The following is a 23405-nucleotide window of genomic DNA, read 5'->3' on the forward strand; positions in this document are numbered from 1 at the left end:
TCGCACCGGGTGTACTCATTTTGAGGCCGAGTCGACCCAGGGGAGGCCCAGGACGCGTTCACATAATCGTCACCGGCGTTGGTGGCCGTGAGCGGGAATCGAATCTCGGGTCATAGCCGGGTTCGTAGAGGAGCGCGCTAACCGCTGCACCACCGCTCTCTACTACCAACCCAGCCCATCCATCCACTCGTCCGCATCGGTTTCTCTTCGTCACTCTTTCAGAGCCTCCCCCGCGCGTCCCACCAACTGGTAGCCAGGCAGCACTGCCGCCCAAAGTTCCAAGTTCCAACGCAGCTCTCCGAAGCCGTCACGGTGAGCGCACTTGCTTGCGACATCGTCGTTGAAGACAGCCTCCTCCTCCTTGAACATCGCCACCTCGCCGTGAGTTACTCATTAACCATTGGCCTCCTGATTAACTCGCCCCCAGCACCCACCGCAGCGCCCCCTCCCCCAGACTCCTCATACCTCCATTCCGATCCACCTCCCACCCAACCACTCGAAACGCACTCGCGCCCACGCCGTGCCCGCATCTTTGTCCTACCGCCGGCTAGGCTATGGCGATGTGTCACCCGACTCGTGGATTTTTTTTGTTCTTGTTTGGGTCTCCGTTGTACTTTCCATGGTAATTGTTTCGTGTGCCCCTCTTGCCTTGCCCCCCCCCCCGCCTTGCCGCCACCTCCGTGCAGTTCGCTCCTCCATTCAAAGCAGGCGTGGGAGCGCCGTGATTCGCATAAACCCGCTGCGAAATCCCGGCGGCCAGAGTTCGATTCCTGGCCGTGGCTTTAAATGCCGATGAGATGTGGTCAAACAAATCCCCCGCAGGACTAATACAGGCCCTCCATTCAGCAGTGGGAATTAATAAACGGGCCGAACGTTATTGATCGTAAGCCGCGATCTATTAAACTCTCACCGCAGTGCGACATGACAATCCATCTGGCTCCTGCAGTATGAGCTCCACGGTGGCTAGGAAATGTTTACTACCTCGCCTGGTGTGCAGGAGGTCGTGGGTTGGATCCCGACTCTGACGCCTGCTGTATATTTGGAGTTGGCGTGTCTCTTTCTCATCATCATCACGGTGGCTAGGAGATGTTAACTCCCTCGCCTGGTGTGCAGGAGTTCGTGGGTTGGTTCCCGACTCTGACGCCTGCTGTGTATTTGGAGTTTGCGTGTCTCTTTCTCATCATCATCATGGTGGCTAGGAGATGTTAACTACCTCGCCTGGTATGCAGGAGGTCGTGGGTTGTATCCGGACTCTGACGCCTGCTGTATATTTGGAGTTGGCGTGCCTTGCTATCTCTGATCGCGTGGAATTTTCTCCGGTTCCTCTGGTTTCCCCCTGCACACTTCGACTCAACGTGACGCGTTTTAGAGGGTGTTTGGCCCCTCTAAATGTCCACATACTGATGATAAGCCACATGGTTGACCTATCATTTAAAATGTGGCCGGATTGCTTTGGGAAAAGAAAAAAAGCTACTTTGCTCTGTGAGCCTTGCCTGGTAAAAAAAAAAACAAGTCTGAGTAATCTTCTTGGTTCTTTCGGTAAAGTCAAGGCGCTCTTCCCCTTCCAACCCAGCTTAAATATACGCTCCAAGCCTGGTTGTGTTTCATTCAGACGCTGTCTTTCCGACAGACCTGTTCTTCACCTGAGGACGGCTGCTTGCGTTGTGGCCGAAACGTCGTGATAATTATTGTATTATGTTTTATTTTTATTATTTTATTATTTCCCTTCTACGTGACTTTACCGAAAGAACCAAGAAGATGAATCCCTGCAGTCACGAAAGCAGCTTTAAATCGACATTTAGTCTGAGCAAATAGTACTAATTTCATTGCTCCATCTCCACGAGTTTTGACGTCATCCTCGGGCGCACGCGCGTTCCTTCCTTTGGTTGCCCGTCCGCTGTCGGTCTTGACCACCAGGATGCCATCGTCTCCTCCCGAGCGATGTCCTGTCCAAGCAGCGCCTCCTTGCCCGCCTTTACGGCCGATGTAATGTCTCTAATTAGCAGACGTGCACAAACCCCGTAGCAGGCTGTCAGCATTTCATCTCACTTGGCCCTGACCCTTTCCCCTCCGTTAGTGGGGGAAGACGGTGCCCCTGGTTTAGTGTCCCACGTTATTACCCGCGGGGATATCTGTTGCTTTATATAGTTTTAGCGTTATCGCGCTGATAAAAACCTTTAGGTTTAAAAATACATACACACCCACCCGTTGTTGCTTAGTCCATTGTTTAGGGCCGTTTTCACGCACACGGAAACGTCTTCACCGAGTCACGGGGAGGTCAGCTTCGGCCGTCATGCCCACGGTACACTTGTGGGGTCCCTATTGGTCCCCGCGAGGGTCCCTGTTGTTCCTGATGGGGTCCCTGTGGGCCCCCAAAATTAAGCAACCACGAAACTACAAACGGTGACATGGCCGAGCGGTTGGGTGTTCGCCGCTTGCCGCAGAGGTTCGCGGTTCGAATCCTGCCAGCCGCCCTGGTTAATATACTGCGACTGTATTATTAGGTTTTTTCGGTAAAGTCACATAGGTAAAAAATTTAAATTCATAAAAGTAAAATAAAAATCACGACGTTTCGGAGGCAACACAAGCTTCCGTCTTCAGGTGGAACTGTCACAGCACGATTGCTGCATCAAGTGAGACTGTGTTGACCATGAAAACTCCACGTGCCATCAGCTTCGCAAAGATCCGCTGACGCAATGCGTAAAGAGTAGGCCATTGCGTGCCGCAGTCACGGTGCACGTTGGATTTTGTTGCGTTATTCTCTTCTAAGAGAACACCCCAAATTACTCAATTGGGAAACACTTGGCAAACATCGACTGGCAGACTAATTCCCACCACGCGAACTCCGGCCATCCTCGCAAGCGGATTTTCTCTGCCCATCGAACAAAGACGGCGGTGACCGCATCGTCGCGCTCCTGCGGCCGTCTGGAACGCTCTTCCTTCCGATTATTAGAAAGTTAGCGGGAGCTGTGGCACTTTTACATCATCCAGATTGAAAATGTACGTCCTTGCAACTGCTCACTGCGTGTGCGTTTAGTTCGTTGCCCTTCCCCCGCGCCTCCGATCAGCACGGTTGGCTATGTACGGTGCAAAAGAAGTTCTACGTACGTACACACAGGTGCCTAAGTACCTTGTGCCGCACAGGGGCAGCTGCCACTGTGGGCATGGGGGGGGTCCTTGTTGTGATGAGATGGCAATTGTAAGGTGCTTTATACGTTGGAGGAATCCGATAAGCTGTGAAGCTCTTTTTCACAGATGTCCAGTCGGGGCGGGTAAGAACACTACAACAACAAACAGTACAAAAACACGATCAGTTGCGGTGGCATTTCAAGCACGTGCAAGGATGATGATGATGATTGGAAAAGTTTCCCAATATCCCGGGGGGGGCAGGAGGGGGGGTGCTGCTGCGTCAGGATGTTTGTGAGGAAAAACAAAAATCGAAGCTACGAATGAGCGTTTGACTTTGTGTCGGAGGTAAAAAAAAAATTAACCCGTAAAAACAAAGTTTTTCACTCTAAATCCTTTATATGCGTGGCGGCTAGAGTCCTCACGTCCTCTGGCTTGAGATGGCTGCCACCTATGGGTCAGATGATTGTCTGCCAGCATTAAGCAATTGGTAATTAAATATTTAAAAAAATTTCCCTAAACAGTGTAAAATGTAGGAAATTTTTTTTCACGAAAATTAATTGTCACGCACAACGAGTCTGTGTGCAAAATGTCAGCTCGATTGGATCACGGGAAGTGGGTGGTTAAAATCGACCGAAAGATTTGCACGGCTGTAAGCGCGCAAGCAAGCAAGTGAACTTAATATAAAGGATTTAAAAAAAAACCCGGGGATCGATTCCGCTCCGAAGCTCCGCACAGCAGACGGAGTCAACAGTCCGTTGCTGGGCGAGCCATCTCCCACCCTTTGAGCCCCTGCTGCTGTCAAGTGGCCGTGCCGTGGATGTGTGTGTCTTTCTGTGTGTGCGCCTTTCACAGTTTCCTCATTCCGGTCATTCCGGTGTCACCTGGGGATCTCTCACTCTCAGTTCCCCTCCCTGATCCCCCCCCCCCCTGGAGTCAGGGGGCGGGGGGGGGGGCGAGAGTCAGGGGGGGGGGGGGTCATTCCGATTTGACTCGCTCACCCGGCCGGGCGGTCAGTCGCCTCGTTATCGCGCTCTTCCATCGCTGCTGCTTGTGCTGCTTGTGCTCTCGTGGGTTTTGCCGTTCCCGATGAAAGTTCGCCCGTCGGGTTCCTAAACGGTGGGGGGGGGGGGGGGGGCGTTTGGGTTTGGGGGGGAACTCTGCCCACCGAGGGGACCGACTGCCTCGTCTCGAAACGCCAAGCGGCCGGGCCTCGGAACAACACAGCGGCCCCCCCCATCGTTGTCTGTAATACGGAATCGAGTGAATGCGTTTTTTTGTTGAACCGAGCAAGGTTACGATAAGAACTTGGGGGGTGGAGGTGGGGGGGGGTTGGGAGATAGTGACGATGATGGGAGGGAATTTTTGTAAGTGGAGCGTGCGAGGACAGAAGGGTGAATCGAAGTGGGGTGACCTGGGGTGAGTGGGTGAGGTGAGGTGAGTGGGTGAGGTGAGGTGAGTGGGTGAGGTGAGGTGAGTGGGTGAGGTGAGGTCAGTGGGGTGGTGGGCGGGTGGGTGGGTGAGTGAGTGCGTGAGTGAGTGAGTGGGTGAGTGAGTGGGTGGGTGGGTGTGTGGTTTAGTGAGTGGGTGAGTGTTGGGACCTGCGGTCTGGTGAGTGAGTGGTGGATGAGACGAAACATTCGGTCTGTATCTTCTTGGTTCTTTCAATAAAGTCACGTAGAAGGGAAATAATAAAATAATAAAAATAAAACATTATAAAATACAATTCTCACGACGTTTTATTTTTATTATTTTATTATTTCCCTTCTACGTGACTTTACCGAAAGAACCAAGAAGATGAATCCCTGCAGTCACGAAAGCTTTGAATCGAAATTCGCTCTGTAATTATCGACCGAGTCCTCTGTGAAGTCCGCGGGAACCGCTCGAGGGCCAATTAACATCGCTCCATCTCCACGGCGTTGGCCGTCCCGCCTGTCGCCCTTCGTCACCATCATCAGCCATGGTCAATCTTTTGCTGGTCGACCATGCTTGATCACGTTGGTCTTTGCGGGTTGGTGAAGGAAGGGACCGAGTGGTCCCGAGGGGCCTCTAATCCAGCACTTGAGAGCGAACCCAGGCCGACGAGGCTCCTCCGGCTTATTTGCCGTGACAAAGCGCAGCGCCCCATGGGGAGAAAAATGTGTCACCCTTCCCGGGATCACATTTCGGATGGACAGACGATCGGGCGAGCGAGCGGGCAGGCGAGCGGGCAGGCGAGCGGGCGAGCGACGCGGCACAACAAAAGCACCGGGCAAACATTGCCGGCCGTCGTCACGGTGTAGCCACCGCCACCCCCACCCACCCACCCCCCCTCTTGGTGGTGTTGTGTTAACGAGCCTTGTTGCCTTAACGAGGCAAAGTTGTGGTAACGGGGAACAGGAGGAGGAGTTGTGGTAACGATCATGCAAAGCGTTCTGGGTTTTACCCCCCCCCAATCCGACGTGGTTTTGCACTCTGGCATCGGACGCTCCCAAACACTGACCACCCCCCTCCACCACCACCCCCCCCACCTCCCTCCCCATCGCACCGTCCCCCCTCCGCTGCTTCTTCTGCAACCCTCGCCGCCCACCCCACCTGGATCGCAGGATAGAGTATATCTGACCTCTCACCACTTCCTCCCTCCCCGCCCCACGCACTTTTGAGAAGGGGCCCTGTAGCAGGTGCATCTGGGTGGATATGGGAGATGCCTCGCAGGTGAGTGCGTGTGTGTGCGCGTGTGTGTGTGTGTGTGTGCGCGTGTGTGTGTGTGCGCGTGTGTGTACTCTTGACAGAACAGGTGTGGGAGTCGGTGGTGGTGGTGGTGGTGGGGTGGGCTGCAGGGTGTGTCTTGCAATCCTGACCGGCAATTCAAATCACGAATACGTGCTGCAGGCCGAATGCACGGACGTTCACACGGACGTTCACCCACGCACAACTCTGGCCGGGAGTGCCGCAAACCCGCAAACCGCAAGGAGTCGTGTGACTCCCACGCAGCTCCACGCAGCTCCACGCAGCTCCACGCAGCTCCACGCCTTCGCGTGCAAAGAGCTGCAAGGTGCAGGCTGCCCACCCAGGCGGGGGCAGCGGCGAAACGAGGACTGAGACGGAGAGAGTTGTTCCGTGCATGGCGGCGGTCACGTGACACCCTTGGGAGAGGGTTGGGGGGGGGCAGCACTTGTACCAGCACGCTGCCGTGTACCGGTGCTTTGCGGAAGGCGAGGCGGCGCTAAAGCGTGCGATTCTCAGAAACGGTTCCCAGTTTCCACGCTGCGGCTTCACGCCACGAAGGGGGGGAGAATGGCAGTGGAACGTGAGCCGCTGACGGGGCAATGGGCTCCCGTAATAAAGGTTTTTGGGGTTAGATGGCGTAAGTATGAATGTGTCGTAACCCTCCGCCACCCGACACAGCCAATCGGTAAGGGATTAGTCACGTAAGCAAAACGCGCCAATTAGTTACTAGTGTACTGTCGTGTGTAGTGTAGTGTATAGTGCAGTGTACAGTAGTGTAGTGTAGTATACTCCTTCAGCCCACCGGTGTGTTGGAGAGTAAATCCACAACGTTTACAATTTGAACAGTGCGACGTTTCGCTGGTCATCACGTCCAACATGATCGGGGCGATTTTTCCAGAATAGTGAAGCCATCCACCTGCTCCCATCTCATCGCTTCCAGATCGCAAACTACACGAGGGCGCTGGGCTGTTAACTCCCTCGCCTGGTATGCGGGAGGTCGTGGGTTCGATCTCGAACCCTGACCGATGCCTGTCGTATATTTGGCGTCTGCGTGTTCTTTCTCTCTCTCTCTTTCTCCCGTGGTGGTCGCGTGGATTTTTCTCCAGGTCCTCCCGTTCTTTTTCCCCTCCACATTTAGAATCGACGCGCTATCATTTGTGGCCATCTGAAAAATTCGCTTGATAGCTCGGTGGGCCTTACCTAGTAGTTTACACATTTCACATGAGACTTAGAAGTCCAAATTATTGTTATTTTCAACGTTGCGACCACGCTTCATAATGTGCATTGCTAGGCACACGCGGGGGAGTCGTGCCCCCACCCCACCCCGAGCCTGCACGCTTTCTCCCGTAGCGCTTTTTGTTTTGACTCATCGTTGTAAGCCGTCGGGAAAAGCGCTAATTGGGGTCCCCATAGTGTCTACGGCTGTACGCTGTCACCACATGGCCTCCCCAAAGGGATTGGGCAATGGTGAACCTTGGTGATTTTACTGTATTGGTGAGACACGTGGCGGGGGCTGCATGCGCGCGCGTGTGGAGTGTGCAACACGTACAAGGTTGATACACTTAGTAATCATTAATTTCAACTTGTAACACTGCCTCGCTGCCACGCAGTGTCGGCTCGCGCTCTCGCTCGCTCCTCGAGACGAGGACGACGATGGAGAGCATTGCTACGTGAGCGAGCGAGAGAGCGAGAGAGAGTGGCGGGGGGGGGGCACGACTCGGAGGTGCGAGGATGAACCACGGACGAGCGGGGAGGCAGCAGCAGCCAGGCAATGAGCCGGCGCCAAATGTCCTGCTTCTCCCCCTCCACTGCCACCCCAAACTCTGCCGTCCTCTATACATTAAGGTGTTATTAGCCAATTAATGAGCGCGTGGCAGGAAACCCGTGTGTTACAGATGGGACATATGGAATATAAGGGACAGATGGAACAGATGGAACAGATGGAACAGGTGGGACAGGTGGAATAGATGGGACAGATGGGACAGATGGGACAGGTGGAATAGATGGAACAGATGGAACAGATGGAACAGATGGAATAGATGGAACAGATGGGACAGGTGAAATAGATGGGACAGATGGAATAGATGGGACAGATGGAACAGATGGGACAGATGGAATAGATGGAACAGATGGAACAGATGGAATAGATGGAATAGATGGGATAGATGGGACAGATGGAACAGATGGAACAGATGGAACAGATGGAACAGATGGACAGATGGAATAGATGGAATAGATGGGACAGGTGGGAGTCCAAATATTTTGCGGCGGCGCCCTCTCCTGGCGAGCCGGGGTACGGCACCTCCTGGACGCCGAGACGGGAACGGAGTTTTCGCGGTTTACCTGCGCGGTGATCCACCGGGACCCAGAGGTCGCAACCGGGTACCCGATACCCGTACCCTACCCGATACCCGGTTACCCGTACCCGGCCGGGTACGGGTATCCGTTTGCGACCCTGGCGCGGCCGGGTACGGGTAGGCCTTGAGTCACTTGGTGAGTCACCGTTTGTCACTCATTTCCCAAAGTCTTGTCTCTTCTCACAATTCAAGTTCCTAGAATCAACGCACCCGCGCCTGCAACATGGCTTCATCCCAGAGGTCGCAATCAGGTACCCGATACCCGGCCGGGTACGGGTAGAGTACAGGTACGGCCGGGTACGGGTAAGGAATCAAAACCCGTTTGCAACCTCTGCCGGGACCCCGCTTGCCGCTGCCTCCGCGCAGCGCTGGATGGATCACAGGCCGCGTGCTGCGTAGCTCCCCCCCCCCGCCGCCGCCATAGGAAGGTGGCATTTCATCGACTCGTCTCAGGGCTGTGAAGAGGAGGATTGGCCACCGCAGCGGTGCTCATTCGAGCCGCAATAATCCCTTTCTGTTTTTCGACTTTCGAAAACATACCACAAAGCCTCGACTGGGCTTAGTCTCCAAGGACTTAAATGCGGCTGTTACGGTGATATATAGATAATTAGTATATTGATATGTGTGTGTGTGTCTGGGTGTGATATCCCTTGTTACGTGGGAGGCAGTCGTGCAGAGCTTGACGATACAAACCAGAGGTCGCAAACGGGTTTTGATTCCTTACCCGTACCCGGCCGCACCAGGGTCGCAAATGGGTACCCGTTCCCTACCCGTATCCTACCCGAAATGAGTGACAAACGGTGACTCACCGGTGACTCACGGCCTACCCGTACCCGGCCGCACCAGGGTCGCAAACGGCTACCCCAGCTACCCGTACCCGGCCGGGTACGGGTAGCCGGGTATCGGGTAGGGTACGGGTATCGGGTACCCGGTTGCGACCTCTGATACAAACCCAAGGACCCGACTTCGATTCCTGCCCATGGCCACCAACACCAGGGACGATTATCGGAACCGGTCCTGGGCCTCCCCCAGCTTGACCGTCTCAAACGAGTGCCTGGTGTGGGGTGTAACCATCGCCGCCGGGGAGACAAAGGTGGCCGGGTGGGTGTGGTGCTGGCCCACCCACACCCTCGTGTGCCGTGGCTGGCCGTCATAGGTGCTGCTCGCTTAACAGCACTTGCCCCAACAGTCTAGTAAGGGCTATACGGGGGACCTTTGTCTTCAATCTAGATGTTGAGTCGATTGACCTTTGTCTTGTGATACTAGTTGCATAATTGCATACTGTACGGGTTATGGATATACATTGTTTGTACACGTATCGTTACATGTTTGCTGTGTGTGTGTGTGTCAATTTGACACCCTTGCAAATGAGGTGTTTTATCTCAAGCGGTTTTCCAGGTGAAAATATTTTAATAAAAAAAAGTGTTTAGGGTCACGCACGCACAGTCACACACACGTGTCGTTATTGACGAATGCGTCGAGTCTTGTTGTTATTTGTGCTTGTGCATCACCACTGCCAATTCAGCAGCAGCAGCAGCATCAACAATAAATCAGGGCTGAGACGGGGGTGGCGGGGCGGGGGGCACCAAGATATCCCACAATCCGCTTTAACCACCCCGCGTCTGTAGGTGCGCTGTGGTTGTTGGCAGGTTAAATTTCGATGTAAAGCTTTCGTGACTGCAGGGATTCATCTTCTTGGTTCTTTCGGTAAAGTCACGTAGAAGGGAAGTAATAAAATAAGCGCTGTCTCCCTGACAGACCTGTTCTTCACCTGAGGGACGGCTGCTTGCGTTGTGCCCGAAACGTCGTGAGAATTATTTTTAAATGTTTTATTTTTATTATTTTATTATTTCCGGAGAGACAACGCTGTCTCCCCGACAGACCTGGTCTTCACCTGAGGGACGGCTGCTTGCGTTGTGGCCGAAACGTCGTGAGAATTATTTTATTATGTTTTATTTGTATTATTTTATTACTTCCCTTCTACGTGACTTTACCGAAAGAACCAAGAAGATGTTGGCAGGTTTTTGCGGCGGCGGCGGCGACAACGCGGCTACGATCCGACCGGTCGCGTTGTGGCGTTGCGATCGTCGCCGCCGCGTTTGCCGTGTCCCCTGGTTTGCGAATGACCGTCGTTGTCGTGACGGCGCGACTGCACCGTGGTTGCCGTTCTAACGTGGACGCGGTCTCGTTGTTGTCTCCCGGTGCGTTTCGTCGACACAGCCAACCAGTACCTGTTCATGGTGCAAGCCAGCAGCATTATGATACGGAACAACATGCGGACTATCGGAGCCCAGGTGTACGAGCAGATTCGGCACGGCATGCGCAAGAACGGCACGGGCAACGGCACCGGTACGCACCGCACTCGCGCGGGGAGATTTCACTCATACCACACACACACCTAGACTACACACTCGCACCACACACACCTACACTACACACACACACTCATACCACACACTCATACCACACACACACCTAGACTACACACACACCACACACAGCTAGACTACACACACACACACCACACACCACACCACACACACACACCTAGAATGCACACTCACACCACACACACCTAGACTACACACTCACACCACACACACACCACACACACACACCTAGACTGCACACTCACACCACACACACACCACACACACACCTAGACTGCACGCTCACACAACACACACACACACACACCACACACACACACACCTAGACTGCACACTCACACCACACACACACACCACACACACACACCTAGACTGCACACTCACACCACACACACACCACACACACACCTAGACTACAGTCACACCACACACACACCACACACACACACCTAGACTGCACACTCACACCACACACACACACCACACACACACACCTAGACTGCACACTCACACCACACACACACACCACACACACCTAGACTGCACACTCACACCACACACACACCACACACACACCTAGACTACACGCTCACACCACACACACACCACACACACACACCTAGACTACACGCTCACACCACACACACACCACACACACACCTATACTACAGTCACACCACACACACACCACACACACACCTAGACTGCACACTCACACCACACACACACACACACACCACACACACACCTAGACTACACGCTCACACCGCACAGTCACGCACCGCACACACACACCTTAGAGCACAGTCACACACCGCAAGCACACATGCACACACGTACACACGCACACACCTAGACTACACACTCACACCGCACAGTCACACACCGCCCGCCCACCTACACTACACACTCGCACGCACACACAACACCTACACCACACGACACCGCACACAGTTGCGCGGCGAGAGTGGGTCCCCGGTGAGAGTGGTGCACTGTGCGTGGTGTGTGGTGCGTGGTGCAGACTACTTGGACGGCTACAACGCGAGTGACTACATGATGCCGACCGGCACCTACCTGCCGGAGAACTTCACCTACCTGCCGCACATGACCTGCCCCTCGCGCCTGCCCTCCATGAGTACGTGCGCGTGCGTCCGTGTGCGCGTGCGTCCGTGTGCGTGTGCGTCCGTGTGTGTGCGCGTCCGTGTGTGTGTGCGTCCGTGTGTGTGCGCGTCCGTGTGTGTGCGCGTCCGTGTGTGTGCGCGTCCGTGTGTGTGCGCGTCCGTGTGTGTGCGCGTCCGTGTGTGTGCGCGTCCGTGTGTGCGCGCGTCCGTGTGTGCGCGCGTCCGTGTGTGCGCGCGTCCGTGTGCGCGCGCGTCCGTGTGCGCGCGCGTCCGTGTGCGCGTGCGTCCGTGTGCGCGTGCGTCCGTGTGCGCGTGCGTCCGTGTGCGCGTGCGTCCGTGTGCGCGTGCGTCCGTGTGCGCGTGCGTCCGTGTGCGCGTGCCTGCGGTGCGTCCGTGTGCGCGTGCGTCCGTGTGCGTGTGCCTGCGGTGCGTCCGCGTGCGACGCAAAGGGCACCGAGAGCGGTGGTGCAGTGGTTAGCGCATTGCCCTCTGACCCCGGCGACTCCGAGGTCCTCCTACGGGCCCTCCCCTACGTTTGCTCCGGCCTCCAGTTAGCGCCAGGTTCTCGGCGTGCAAACATCGCCACTCGCGGCGGTGAGGGCGGCCGGGCGTGGTGCTGGCCACCCACTTCTTCGTGCGCCTTCACCGGTGTGCTCGCCACACAGCTCTTGCCTCGGCAGCCTGTTAGAGGCTCTAGGGGGGACCTTTGTCTTTGTGACGCTCGGCAATAGCAACGAGCGGAGCGCCGGGTCGGCTGAAACGCAGCGAATAGGCACGGTGGGGGAGCGCACGTGACCAGTGCGTCTTCTTTGACGTGCCAGTCGGACAACCCATAATATCGCAGTCTGTCCCATGACTTCCTACCAACGGAGAACCTTTGATATTTGACGTGACGGCCTCGAAAGCGCACCTAGCCCAGCACAAGCACCGAGGTGACGTCACCGTGGTGACGTCACCGTCGTGACGCCACGTGGTGGCGAAGGGCAGCTGGTGCTGTGGTGTGTCCGGGACCACGCCCGGTCGCCTTTGTCTCCTCCCAGCTGTTACGTTTACACACCGCACCGTGTGCTCATTAAAACCGTGCTTGCCCCAACAGCCTTGTATGGCTAGAGGGGTCGCTCGTTGTATTTGTGTGTAAACACCTGTGCGTGCGTGTGCGTGCGTGTGTGTGTGTTTGTGCGTGTGTGTTTGTGCGTGTGTGCGTGTGTGCGTGTGTGCGTGCGTGCGTGTGTGTGTTTGTGCGTGCGCGCGTGTGCGTGTGTGTGTGCGCGTGTGCGTGTGTGTGTGCGCGTGCGCGCGTGTGTGTGTGTGCGCGTGTGCGTGCCTGTGTGTGCGTGTGTGCAGAGGGCCCCATGGATGTGAACATGAGCGAGACGACGATGGACAATGTGCTGCGCTCGATGGACTCGCCCTGGGAGCTCAAGCCGGGTGGACACTGGAAGCCCAGCGACTGCCAGCCCCTCTGGAGGGTACGTGCCGTCACCCGGCTCCTGCTACTGCTGCTGCTGCTGCTCCTCCTGCTGCTGCTGCTGCTGCTCCTGCTGCTGCTGCTGCCCTGCTGCTGCTGCCCTGCTGCTGCTGCTGCTGCCCTGCTGCTGCTGCTGCTGCCCGCTAGTAACACCCCCTGCCAGCACTGCCAGAGACCCTAGACCAGCAGCAAGCGACAGACGAGTATGATTAGAGGCCAGGGCTTGGGGCTAGGTTGGCGTTAGGCTGAGAGCTAGGTGAGGGTTATGTGAGGTTTGGGAGCCGAGCTAGGTTAATGTTAGGAAGAGAGTTCAGTTAGGGCCGAGAGCTCTTGTTAGGATGAGAGTTGGGGTTGGAGCTAGGTTAGGGCCGAGAGCTCTTGTTAGGATGAGAGTTGGGGTTGGAGCTAGGTTAGGGCCGAGAGCTCTTGTTAGGATGAGAGTCGGGGTTGGAGCTAGGTTAGGGCCGAGAGCTCTTGTTAGGATGAGAGTTGGGGTTTGGAGCTAGGTTATGGCCAAGAGCTCTTGTTAGGATGAGAGTTGGGGTTGGAGCTAGGTTAGGGCCAAGAGCTCTTGTTAGGATGAGAGTTGGGGTTGGAGCTAGGTTAGGGCCGAGAGCTCTTGTTAGGATGAGAGTCGGGGTTGGAGCTAGGTTAGGGCCGAGAGCTCTTGTTAGGATGAGAGTTGGGGTTGGAGCTAGGTGAGTGTAGGGTTAAGGCTGGGTCTGTTTATGGTTAAGGCTAGGGTTAGCGTTAAGGCTAGGGCTAGGCAACTTTAGAGTTAAGGTTAGGGTTAAAGCTATGGCTTAGAGCTAGGTGAGTGTAGGGTTAAGGCTCGGGGTAGAGCTCTGTCATTTTATGGTAAAAGTCTGAGGATGAGGACCTGGTCATGGAGGACTTGAGCTGCGGATTTGTGTATAGACGGCCGATTGCGTGAAGCCCACACCCGGAGGAAGATGCACACGCTCCGGTTACCCATTGCACAGTAGAGAGGCGAACAAGTGCAGGCAGCTAGCGCAACCAGTGCGTGCGTGTGCGTGCGTGTGCGTGCGCGTGCGTGCGCGTGCGTGCGCGTGCGGGCAAGCACGAGCGGTAGTGGTGAGCGCGCTGCCCCACAAACCCGGCGACCCCAGTGACGATTATCTGAACCGGTCCTGGGCCTCCCCCTAGGTCGACTCGGCCTCAAATAGGTTACCTGGCGCGGTTTGTAATCGTCGCCACTAGGGAGACAAAGGTGGCCCGGCGTGGTGTTGGTCACCCCCATGCCCTCGTGTGCCGTGCCTGCCTTCATAGGTGCTGCTACTCGCTAGTAGCACTTGCCTCAACAGTCTGTTAGAGGCTGCACGGGGGTCTTTGTGAGCACGCAGATTGTGTGTGGGCGTGAGCGCGCAGTGTGTATGCGAGCGTGCACATGTTGTGTGTGTGTAGGTGAGAGAAAGCACATCGTGTGCGTGCGAGATCGCGGATGTGCATGTGCTGCCTGAGTGAGCGTGCGTGCCTGAGCACGCGTGTGAGTGTGCGGCACCGTTGGCGTGTGAACACGCGTGTGAAAGTGAGCGTGCATACCTCGGTCACTGTGTGGGTGTGTGACTGTGCGATCGATCTCTTGTGGATAGTTACATTTTTTGGCCAATATTTCTGCACCCGGCACACCACATCCAGTATAACTCCCACGATGGGCCCGTGGCTACTGCTCGGTCACGTGACACCTACTCCAGGCTACTAGCGGCCCCGTGAATGCTTAACAAATGTTTTGGTGATGCTGCTGCGTTAGCAGTGATGCACAAGCACAGATTAGAAAAAAAAATATCCATAATGTTAGTGCACAAGAATGTTACTCTACAGGCAATGTGAGTCTTTGGGCAATGTTAGTCTACGCCCAATCTTCGTCAATGGGTGGTGTTAGTCTATGGGCGGTGTTAGTCTACGGGCAGTGTTGAGTCTATGGGTAGTGTTAGTCTATGGGCGGTGTTGAGTCTATGGGCGGTGTTAGTCTGTGGGCGGTGTTAGTCTGTGGGCGGTGTTAGTCTGTGGGCGGTGTTAGTCTGTGGGCAGTGTTAGTCTACGGGCAGTTGTTGAGTCTATGGGCAGTGTTAGTCTACGGGCGGTGTTAGTCTACCGGTGGTGTGAGTCTTTCGGCAATCTTAGTCTATGGGCAACGTTCCTCATGTACCTTGGGTAAGCCTCACCGAGTCTCAAGGCGCTTGTGTGCTGGTGGGTGATCCTGCTTGCTGCATTGGCGTGATGTTCTGCCCGTTCCACTCCGGGAGTTTTGGCTTCAAGTGGGAGCGAAAAACCCGGAGCAACCTCGCGCAAAAAAACAAAAAATGGAAGTGTCGGGCTCATAGCGCCGCACAGGTGGAGTCAAGATGGCAATTGCACCATTGGAACCTCCTTTGCCAGCAAAAAATATGATAATTGTTTTTTTTACCCTTCTATCTGGCAACAAAACTGACACCTTTTTTGCATATATTATCAGTGCATATATTATCAGAGTTCTGTTTTTTTGTTTGCATTATGGCTGCAGGTATTGCGGTCTATGCAAACATGACTCCTTGTAAAAAAAGGTGTCAGTTTTGTTGCCAGATAGAAGGGTAAAAAAACCAATTATCATATTTTTTACTGGCAAAGGAGGTTCCAATGGTGTAAATGCTTACCCCGAGCTCTCATACTCTGATGGTGCATTGTCCTTGAGTTGTGCGCCTTTTGGCGTCATCTGGTCCAACACCATGTGAGACTAGGCTCTAAGAAAAGCTGTCTCGGGCGTGGACCAATCAACTTCAAGGACAGTGCATACATTATCAGAGTTGTGTTTTTTGTTTGCATTCCGACCGCAGGTATTGTGGTCAATGCAAACATGACTCCTTGTAAAAAAGGTGTCAGTTTTGTTGCCAGATAGAAGGGTAAAAAAACAATTATCAAGATGGCAATGCTCGCCCTGCCATCTGCTGGCCGCCCATCTGGCAATTCAAGACGAACAACCCTGACGATCGCTTTTCCCAGGCGGGTTCTACGATCAATAAGTGAAGTTACCAACCAGTTAAATTTCGATGTAAAGCTTTCGTGACTGCAGGGATTCATCTTCTTGGTTCTTTCGGTAAAGTCACGTAGAAGGGAAGTAATAAAATAATAAAAATAAAACATAATAAAATAATTCTCACGACGTTTCAGACTCTGTCTTCTCGACAGACCTGTTCTTCACCTGAGGAACGGCTGCTTGCGTTGTGGCCGAAACGTCGTGAGAATTATTTTATTACGTTTTATTTTTATTATTTTATTACTTCCCTTCTACGTGACTTTACCGAAAGAACCAAGAAGATGAATCCCTGCAGTCACGAAAGCTTTAAATCGAAATGTAACGGACAACACAGTTGAGTCTCAAGGTACAAACCAGTCTCACAAAACCCTGCTTAGCTTTTGAGATCCCCCACAAGATCCCGGCTGTGGTTGGTGAAGGAGGGTGGGGGCGGGGCGGGGTTGGGGGTCTGCGGGGGGGGGGGGGTGGGGGTTAGCGGTGCACAGGAAGGACCCTTCCAGATCCGTGGCTCATCGCCGATGCTAGCCGTGGCCGCGGCCGCGTCTCCGTGCGGACGCGGCTCGGCTCGTGGCCACGACTCGCCCTGTGTGTGTGGCGGCACCAGGGAGGTCCTTCTGCTTTGGCCACGTGACCTGGTGGCCCACACGAGCACCCCCCCCCCCTCGCATTATGAACACATTCCTTCACCGATTTAATTGCTCCGTTTTGGCCGCTCCTCGAGCCTCCTCTCCTCCGCCAAACTCCCCTCTCCCCCACTCCCCCTCCTTCTCCCATTGTTGTTGTTGTTGTCGTGGTGGCGGCGGTGGCGCTTAATGAGTTTGGTCGTTTACGATCTAAATTGGGGAGCGGAGTTTAGCCACGGCCCGCCACGCCGCCACGGCCGCCGCGTGTTGTGCCTGGCTCCTGTCCAGTCGCCGCAGCCGCTACCTCCCCCTCCCCCGCCGCACAGCCCCCACCCCATCCCCCCACCCTACCCCGCCGCCTCTCCCACCCCCAGCACGCGGTCGCGTCCCGGTGACCCACGAACTCTGACCTTGGCATGAACCCTCTGAAGGTGTGGGGAGCGGTGGTTGTAGCGGTTAGCGCTGCGCTGCGCTACGATCCTGGCGACCCGGGTTCGATTCCCGCTCACGGCAAACACCAGTGACGATTATCTAAACCGGGCCTGGGCCTCCCCTAGGTCGACTCAGCCTCAAATGAGTACCTGGTGTGATGTGTAAACATCGCCGCTAGGGAGACAAAGGCGGCCGGGCGTGGTGTTGGCCACCCACCCCCTCGTGTGCCGTGCCGGCCTTTATAGGTGCTCGCTAACAGCACTTGCCCCTACAGTCTGTTAAGGCTATACGGGGGATCTTTGTTTTTATCTTTGTGTGCGTGTGTGCGTGGGTGAGAATGTCTAGTGTGCGAGCGTGTTGGATGGTGGGTGAGAGGGTTGTGGTGTGAGTGAGCGATGGGGAGAGTGCGATTTGTAGTGGTGACGCGTGCGGTTGTGTCGAGTGTCTGTGCCGAGCCGTGCGTGTGGGGCCAGCATGCAGGTGTGCACGCGTGTGTGTGTGTGGGTGCGTTTTGTGTGTGGGTGCGTGTGTGGGTGGGTGTGTGTGCGGGTGTGTGTGTGTGCGCGCGTGTGTGTGGGTGCGTGTGTGGGTGTGTGTGTGCGTGTGTGGGTGTGTGTGTGGGTGCGCGTGTGTGTGGTGCGTGTGTGTGTGTGTGGGTGCGTGTGTGTGTGTGGGTGCGTGTGTGTGTGTGTGTGGGTGCGTGTGTGTGTGTGGGTGCGTGTGTGTGTGTGGGTGCGTGTGTGCGGGCGTGTGTGTGTGTGGGTGTGTGTGTGTGTGTGCGCGCGCGTGTGTGTGTGCGCGCGTGCGTGTGTGTGTGCGCGCGCGTGTGTTGGGCTTGAGTGTTGTGGTGTGCACGTGGTGGGGGCGGCCGTGCTCGCAGGTGTAACGAGAGGTGCATGTTGGCTGCTTAGCCGAGGTGCATGTGGTGTAGCTGGGGTTTCGTGCGTGCGGTGCAGGTCGCCATCCTCATCCCGTTCCGCAATCGGCACGAGCACCTGCCCATCCTGCTGCGCCACCTCGTTCCCATGCTGCAGCGCCAGCGCCTCGAGTTCGCCTTCTACCTCATCGAGCAGGTTAGCGAGCGCCCACCTCATCGCACCTCGTCACGAATCGCTTCGTGGCAACTCCCTCGTTTCACCACACTGCTCCTCGACGCTCGGACCGCTCCACACGGCGCAACTCTCCGCAACTCGTTGCTAAGCGGCGCTAAGAGGGGCGGCGCTGTTAGAGGCGCGACGCGCTAGACGGCGCTGTGTGGCTCATTTCGATTTAAAGCTTTCATGACTGCAGGGATTCATCTTCTTGGTTGTTTCGGTAAAGTCGCGTAGAAGGGAAATAAAAAATAAACAATAAAAAATATTCACGACGTTTCGACTGCAACACAAGCAATCGTCATCAGGTGTGAAATCCACAGCAAGAAAATTTGAAGAAAAAACATTTTTCTTGCTGTGGATTTCACACCTGATGACGATTGCTTGTGTTGCAGTCGAAACGTCGTGAGAATTTGTATTGTTTTATATTTCGATTTAAAGGCTTTCGTGACTGCAGGGATTCGTCTTCTTGGTTCTTTCGGTAAAGTCATCACGTAGAAGGGAAATAATAAAATAATAAAAATAAAACGTAATAAAATAAAATTCTCACGATGTTTTGACCACAACGCAAGCAGCCGTCCTCAGGTGAAGAACAGGTCTGTCGGAAAGACAGCGTCTGAGTGAGACGGAAAGACAGCGTCTGAATGAGACGCTGTCTTCCCGACAGACCTGTTTTTCACCTGAGGACGGCTGCTAGCGTTGTGGCCGAAACGTCGTGAGAATTGTATTTTATCATGTTTTATTGTTATTATTTTATTATTTCCATTCTACGTGACTTTCCCGAAAGAACCAAGAAGATGTGTGCTCATGTTGCGGTGCGGTGTGTTCGGTGGCGTGCCGTGGTATGGTTAGCGTTGCTGTGCAGTGCGTGGTGATGTGGTTTGGGGCGCTAAGCTGTGCCGTGCGTCGTCACGCGGTGGGGGGGCGGCTACTACTTTGTCCCGGCGCGCGTCGCTAATCGGCGGCGCGGTGCTCACCCCGGCGGTGGCAGGCGGGCGACATGCCGTTCAACCGCGCGATGCCTCTTCAACGTGGGCTTCGTGGAGGCGCTGCGCGACGCGCCCTGGGACTGTTTCGTCTTTCACGACGTCGACCACATCCCCGAGAGCGACCGCAACTACTACGGCTGCAGCGACATGCCGCGACACTTTGCCCACCTGCTCGACAAGTACATGTACATGTGAGTGACGCCGCGTCCCCCCCCCCCCCCCCCCACTACTACCGCTCGTGGTGCCGACACCGCCGCTACCACCACCACGTCGCGGTTAGCCGGGCGGCGCTGCCGGCCTAGGGCCTCCTGAGTGAGGCGGTTAGCGACGCGTCGTTGGTGACGGGTCAGCGCGCAAACCGGGTGGAACTCCCTTCCACCAACGGGTGGGACTCCCCTTCCACCAACGGGCGGAACTCCCTTCCACCAACGGGTGGAACTCCCTTCCATGCAGTTCTAAAGCAATTGGCTTTCAATCTCAATGATGATTTAAAAGCGCATAGCTTCAGTGGTTTTCTAATATCGGAAGGGAGAGTGTTCCAGACGGCCGCAAAAGCACATCTGAAAACGCCGCGATGTGGTGACAACCGTGTTTGTTCTACGCCCCAACGCTACGCCCCAACGCTACACCCCGATCACTACGCCCCAACGCTACGCCCCGATCACTACGCCTGGACACGGCACGCGCACCACCCCACACGGCCTCGTTGACACCCCGTGACCCTGTGACCCTTGACCCCCGTGACCCCCGCAGCCTGCCCTACGACGAGTTCTTTGGCGGGGTGAGCGGGCTCACCACGGAGCAGTTCAAGAAAATCAACGGCTTCCCCAACGCGTTCTGGGGGTGGGGAGGGGAAGACGACGACCTGTGGAACCGGTAACCCCTCACCCCCCCCCCCCCCCCCACCGCTCACCCGACCCCCTCACCCCCCCCCCCCCCCCCACCGCTCACCCGACCCCCTCACCCCCCCCCCCACCGCTCACCCGACCCCCTCACCCCCCCCCCACCGCTCACCCGACCCCCTCACCCCCCCCCCCCCCCCCCCACCGCTCACCCGACCCCCTCACCCCCCCCCCACCGCTCACCAGACCCCCTCACCCCCCCCCCCCCCCCCCACCGCTCACCCGACCCCCTCACCCCCCCCCCCCCCCCACCGCTCACCCGACCCCCTCACCCCCCCCCCCCCCCCCACCGCTCACACGACCCCCTCACCCCCCCCCCACCGCTCACCAGACCCCCTCACCCCCCCCCCCCCCCCACCGCTCACCCGACCCCCTCACCCCCCCCCCCCCCCCCCACCCTCACACCGACCCCCTCACCCCCCCCCCCCCCCCACCCGCTCACCCGACCCCCTCACCCCCCCCCCCCCCCCCACCGCTCACCCGACCCCCTCACCCCCCCCCCCCCCCACCGCTCACCAGACCCCCTCACCCCCCCCCCACCGCTCACCCGACCCCTCACCCCCCCCCCACCGCTCACCCGACCCCCTCACCCCCCCCCCACCGCTCACCCGACCCCCTCACCCCCCCCCCCACCGCTCACTCCGACCCCCTCACCCCCCCCCCACCGCTCACCCGACCCCCTCACCCCCCCCCCACCGCTCACCCGACCCCCTCACCCCCCCCCCACCGCTCACCCGACCCCTCACCCCCCCCCCACCGCTCACCCGACCCCCTCACCCCCCCCCCACCGCTCACCCGACCCCCTCACCCCCCCCCCACCGCTCACCAGGACCCCCCTCACCCCCCCCCCACCGCTCACCCGACCCCCTCACCCCCCCCCCCCACCACCGCTCACCCGACCCCCTCACCCCCCCCCCACCCGCTCACCCGACCCCCTCACCCCCCCCCCCCACCACCGCTCACCCGACCCCCTCACCTCTCACACCCACGCCCCTCATTCCTCACCATCCCCGCAGAACTCGCTCCACGCCCTCGCCATCGCCATTCCCCGTCATCGCCCACTCCCTCCTCACCTCTCTCTTATCTCCCTCCCGCACACACCTCGCCAACTCGCCCCTCACCAACTCGCCCCTCGCCAACTCGCCCCTCACCAACTCGTCCCACAACCGCACGCCGCTCAATACCCTCGGGGCCCCCACCGCCCACGGCGGACTGCGGTCGGTTTTTGTGAACGGATCGCACTTGACCACGTCCAAGCTCGGCTGTAGGAATGTATCAGTGGGGGCAGTGGGGCGAGGGTTGAGGGGGTTGGGGGTGAGGGGTGAGAGGGGAGGGGTGGGGTGAGAGGGGAGGGGTGGGTGGGGTGAGGGGTGAGAGGGGAGGGGTGGGGTGAGGGGGGAGGGGTGGGTGGGGTGAGGGGTGAGAGGGGAGGGGTGGGGGGGGAGGGGTGAGAGGGGAGGGGGGGAGAGAGGGAAGGGTGAGAGGTGGGAGGGGTGGGGGGGGAGGGGTGAGAGGGGGTGAGGGGTGAGAGGGGTGAGGGGTGAGAGGGGGGAGGGGCGAGAGGGGGGAGGGGCGAGAGGGGGGAGGGGCGAGAGGGGGGAGGGGCGAGAGGGGGGAGGGGCGAGAGGGGGGAGGGGCGAGAGGGGGGAGGGGCGAGAGGGGGGAGGGGCGAGAGGGGGGAGGGGCGAGAGGGGGGAGGGGCGAGAGGGGGGAGGGGCGAGACGGGGTGGGAGGGGTGAGAGGGGTGAGAGGGGGAGGGGTGAGAGGGGTGAGGGGGGGGGCTGACACAGAGCGTTGTTACGATGGCGATGTCACGCGACACTGCACTGACGTCATCCGGAGCCCGAAACCCTCACCGCTGCCTTTGTCTCCCCTAGTGGCGATGTTCACACACACACACACACACCGCACAAGGTACTGATTTGAGCTGAGTTGACCTCGGATAATCGTGTTGGGCCTTCGTAGCTGCTACTCGCCAACAGCACTTGCCCCAACAGTCGGAAGTAGCACGCGGACGGACGATCTTTGTCTTGTGTTCCCCTGCACCCTTGCCCCGCTGCAGGGTGATGTTTGCAGGGTACAACGTGACGCGGCCCCCCGGGGCGATGGGGCGGTACAAGTCGATCCCCCACCACCAACCGCGGGGAGGTGCAGTTCCTGGGCAGGTGAGGAGACGACCGTGACCCCCGACCCCCTCACCCTGACTGTGGTGGTGAAAGCCGTTCTTCAACAACCTCTACGGTTGTTATGGTGGCGGTGGTAATGACGGCGGCGCTGATAGGCGTGGTGGTGGTGGTGGTGGTGATCGGAGTGTTGGTGGTTGTTGTTGTAGTTGTGGTAGCGGTGTGTGAACCCGGCAAACCGGGTTCGATTCCCGCTCACGGCCAACACCGGTGACGATTGTCTGAACCGTCCCTGGGCCTCCGCGAGGTCGACTCAGCCTCAAATGAGTACCTGCTGCGGTGTGTAGTAAACATCGCCACTGGGGCGTGGTTGCTGGCCACGGTGCCAGTAGCCTTCATGGGTTCGCTCCTCCGCCAACAGCACTTGCCGCATCAGTTTGTTAGAGGCTACATGGGGGGGGGGGGGGTAGGAATCTGTAGTCGTAGCGTCGGTGTTGGTTGTGTGTAGCGTCAGAGTTGCTTGTGGTTGCTCAGTCCCCTTCCCCCCACCCTCCACCCCTCCCCCCCCCACCCTCCACCCCCCCCCTCCCCCCCCACCCTCCACCCCCCATCAGGTACTTGCTGCTGCGCCACTCGCGGGAGCGGAACGCGGTGGACGGCATCAGCAACCTGCGCTACCGGGCCCAGCGCGCGCGCACGCCGCTCTACACCAACATCACCGTCAGCCTCTCCCCCGAGCTCGCGCCGCTGCCCGCCAACTACTGACACGCGGCCCTGCGGGGCAGCAGCAGCGGGAGGAGGAGGAGGAGGGAGGGGGGCAGCAGTGGCAGGAGGAGGAGGGAGGGAGGGCAGCAGGAGGTGGGTGGGGGGGCGATGAGGAGAGAGACGGCGAGGAAGGGGAGTAGGAGGCCGTCTTCGCTCCCAACCTCGCGCACCGCCCACCCCTGGCGCCTGGAGCTGACCGGATTTGTGACGGTGACGGAGGAGGAGGTCGAGGAGGTCGAGGAAGAGGAGAGAGAGAGACGTGGCGACCGAGATGA

General features: G+C 57.6%; 1 protein-coding gene across 1 annotated transcript in view; it reads left to right on the plus strand.

Annotated features, from left to right (window-relative positions):
* Nucleotides 1-23166, plus strand: part of LOC144949647 (beta-1,4-galactosyltransferase 6-like) — a 43496-nt gene extending 20330 nt beyond the window's left edge. Inside the window, 10 exon segments of the mRNA XM_078879632.1 lie at nucleotides 10413-10541; nucleotides 11604-11717; nucleotides 13048-13172; nucleotides 18217-18333; nucleotides 19343-19372; nucleotides 19374-19531; nucleotides 20094-20216; nucleotides 22305-22377; nucleotides 22379-22407; nucleotides 22980-23166. Coding sequence (XP_078735758.1) covers nucleotides 10413-10541; nucleotides 11604-11717; nucleotides 13048-13172; nucleotides 18217-18333; nucleotides 19343-19372; nucleotides 19374-19531; nucleotides 20094-20216; nucleotides 22305-22377; nucleotides 22379-22407; nucleotides 22980-23130 — 1049 coding nt within the window. The 3' untranslated portion in view covers nucleotides 23131-23166.
* Nucleotides 23167-23405: the final 239 nt, after the last annotated feature.

The sequence above is a fragment of the Lampetra fluviatilis genome, chromosome 54 (assembly GCF_964198595.1).
Source record: "Lampetra fluviatilis chromosome 54, kcLamFluv1.1, whole genome shotgun sequence".
In the NCBI taxonomy this organism is placed as follows: domain Eukaryota; kingdom Metazoa; phylum Chordata; class Hyperoartia; order Petromyzontiformes; family Petromyzontidae; genus Lampetra; species Lampetra fluviatilis.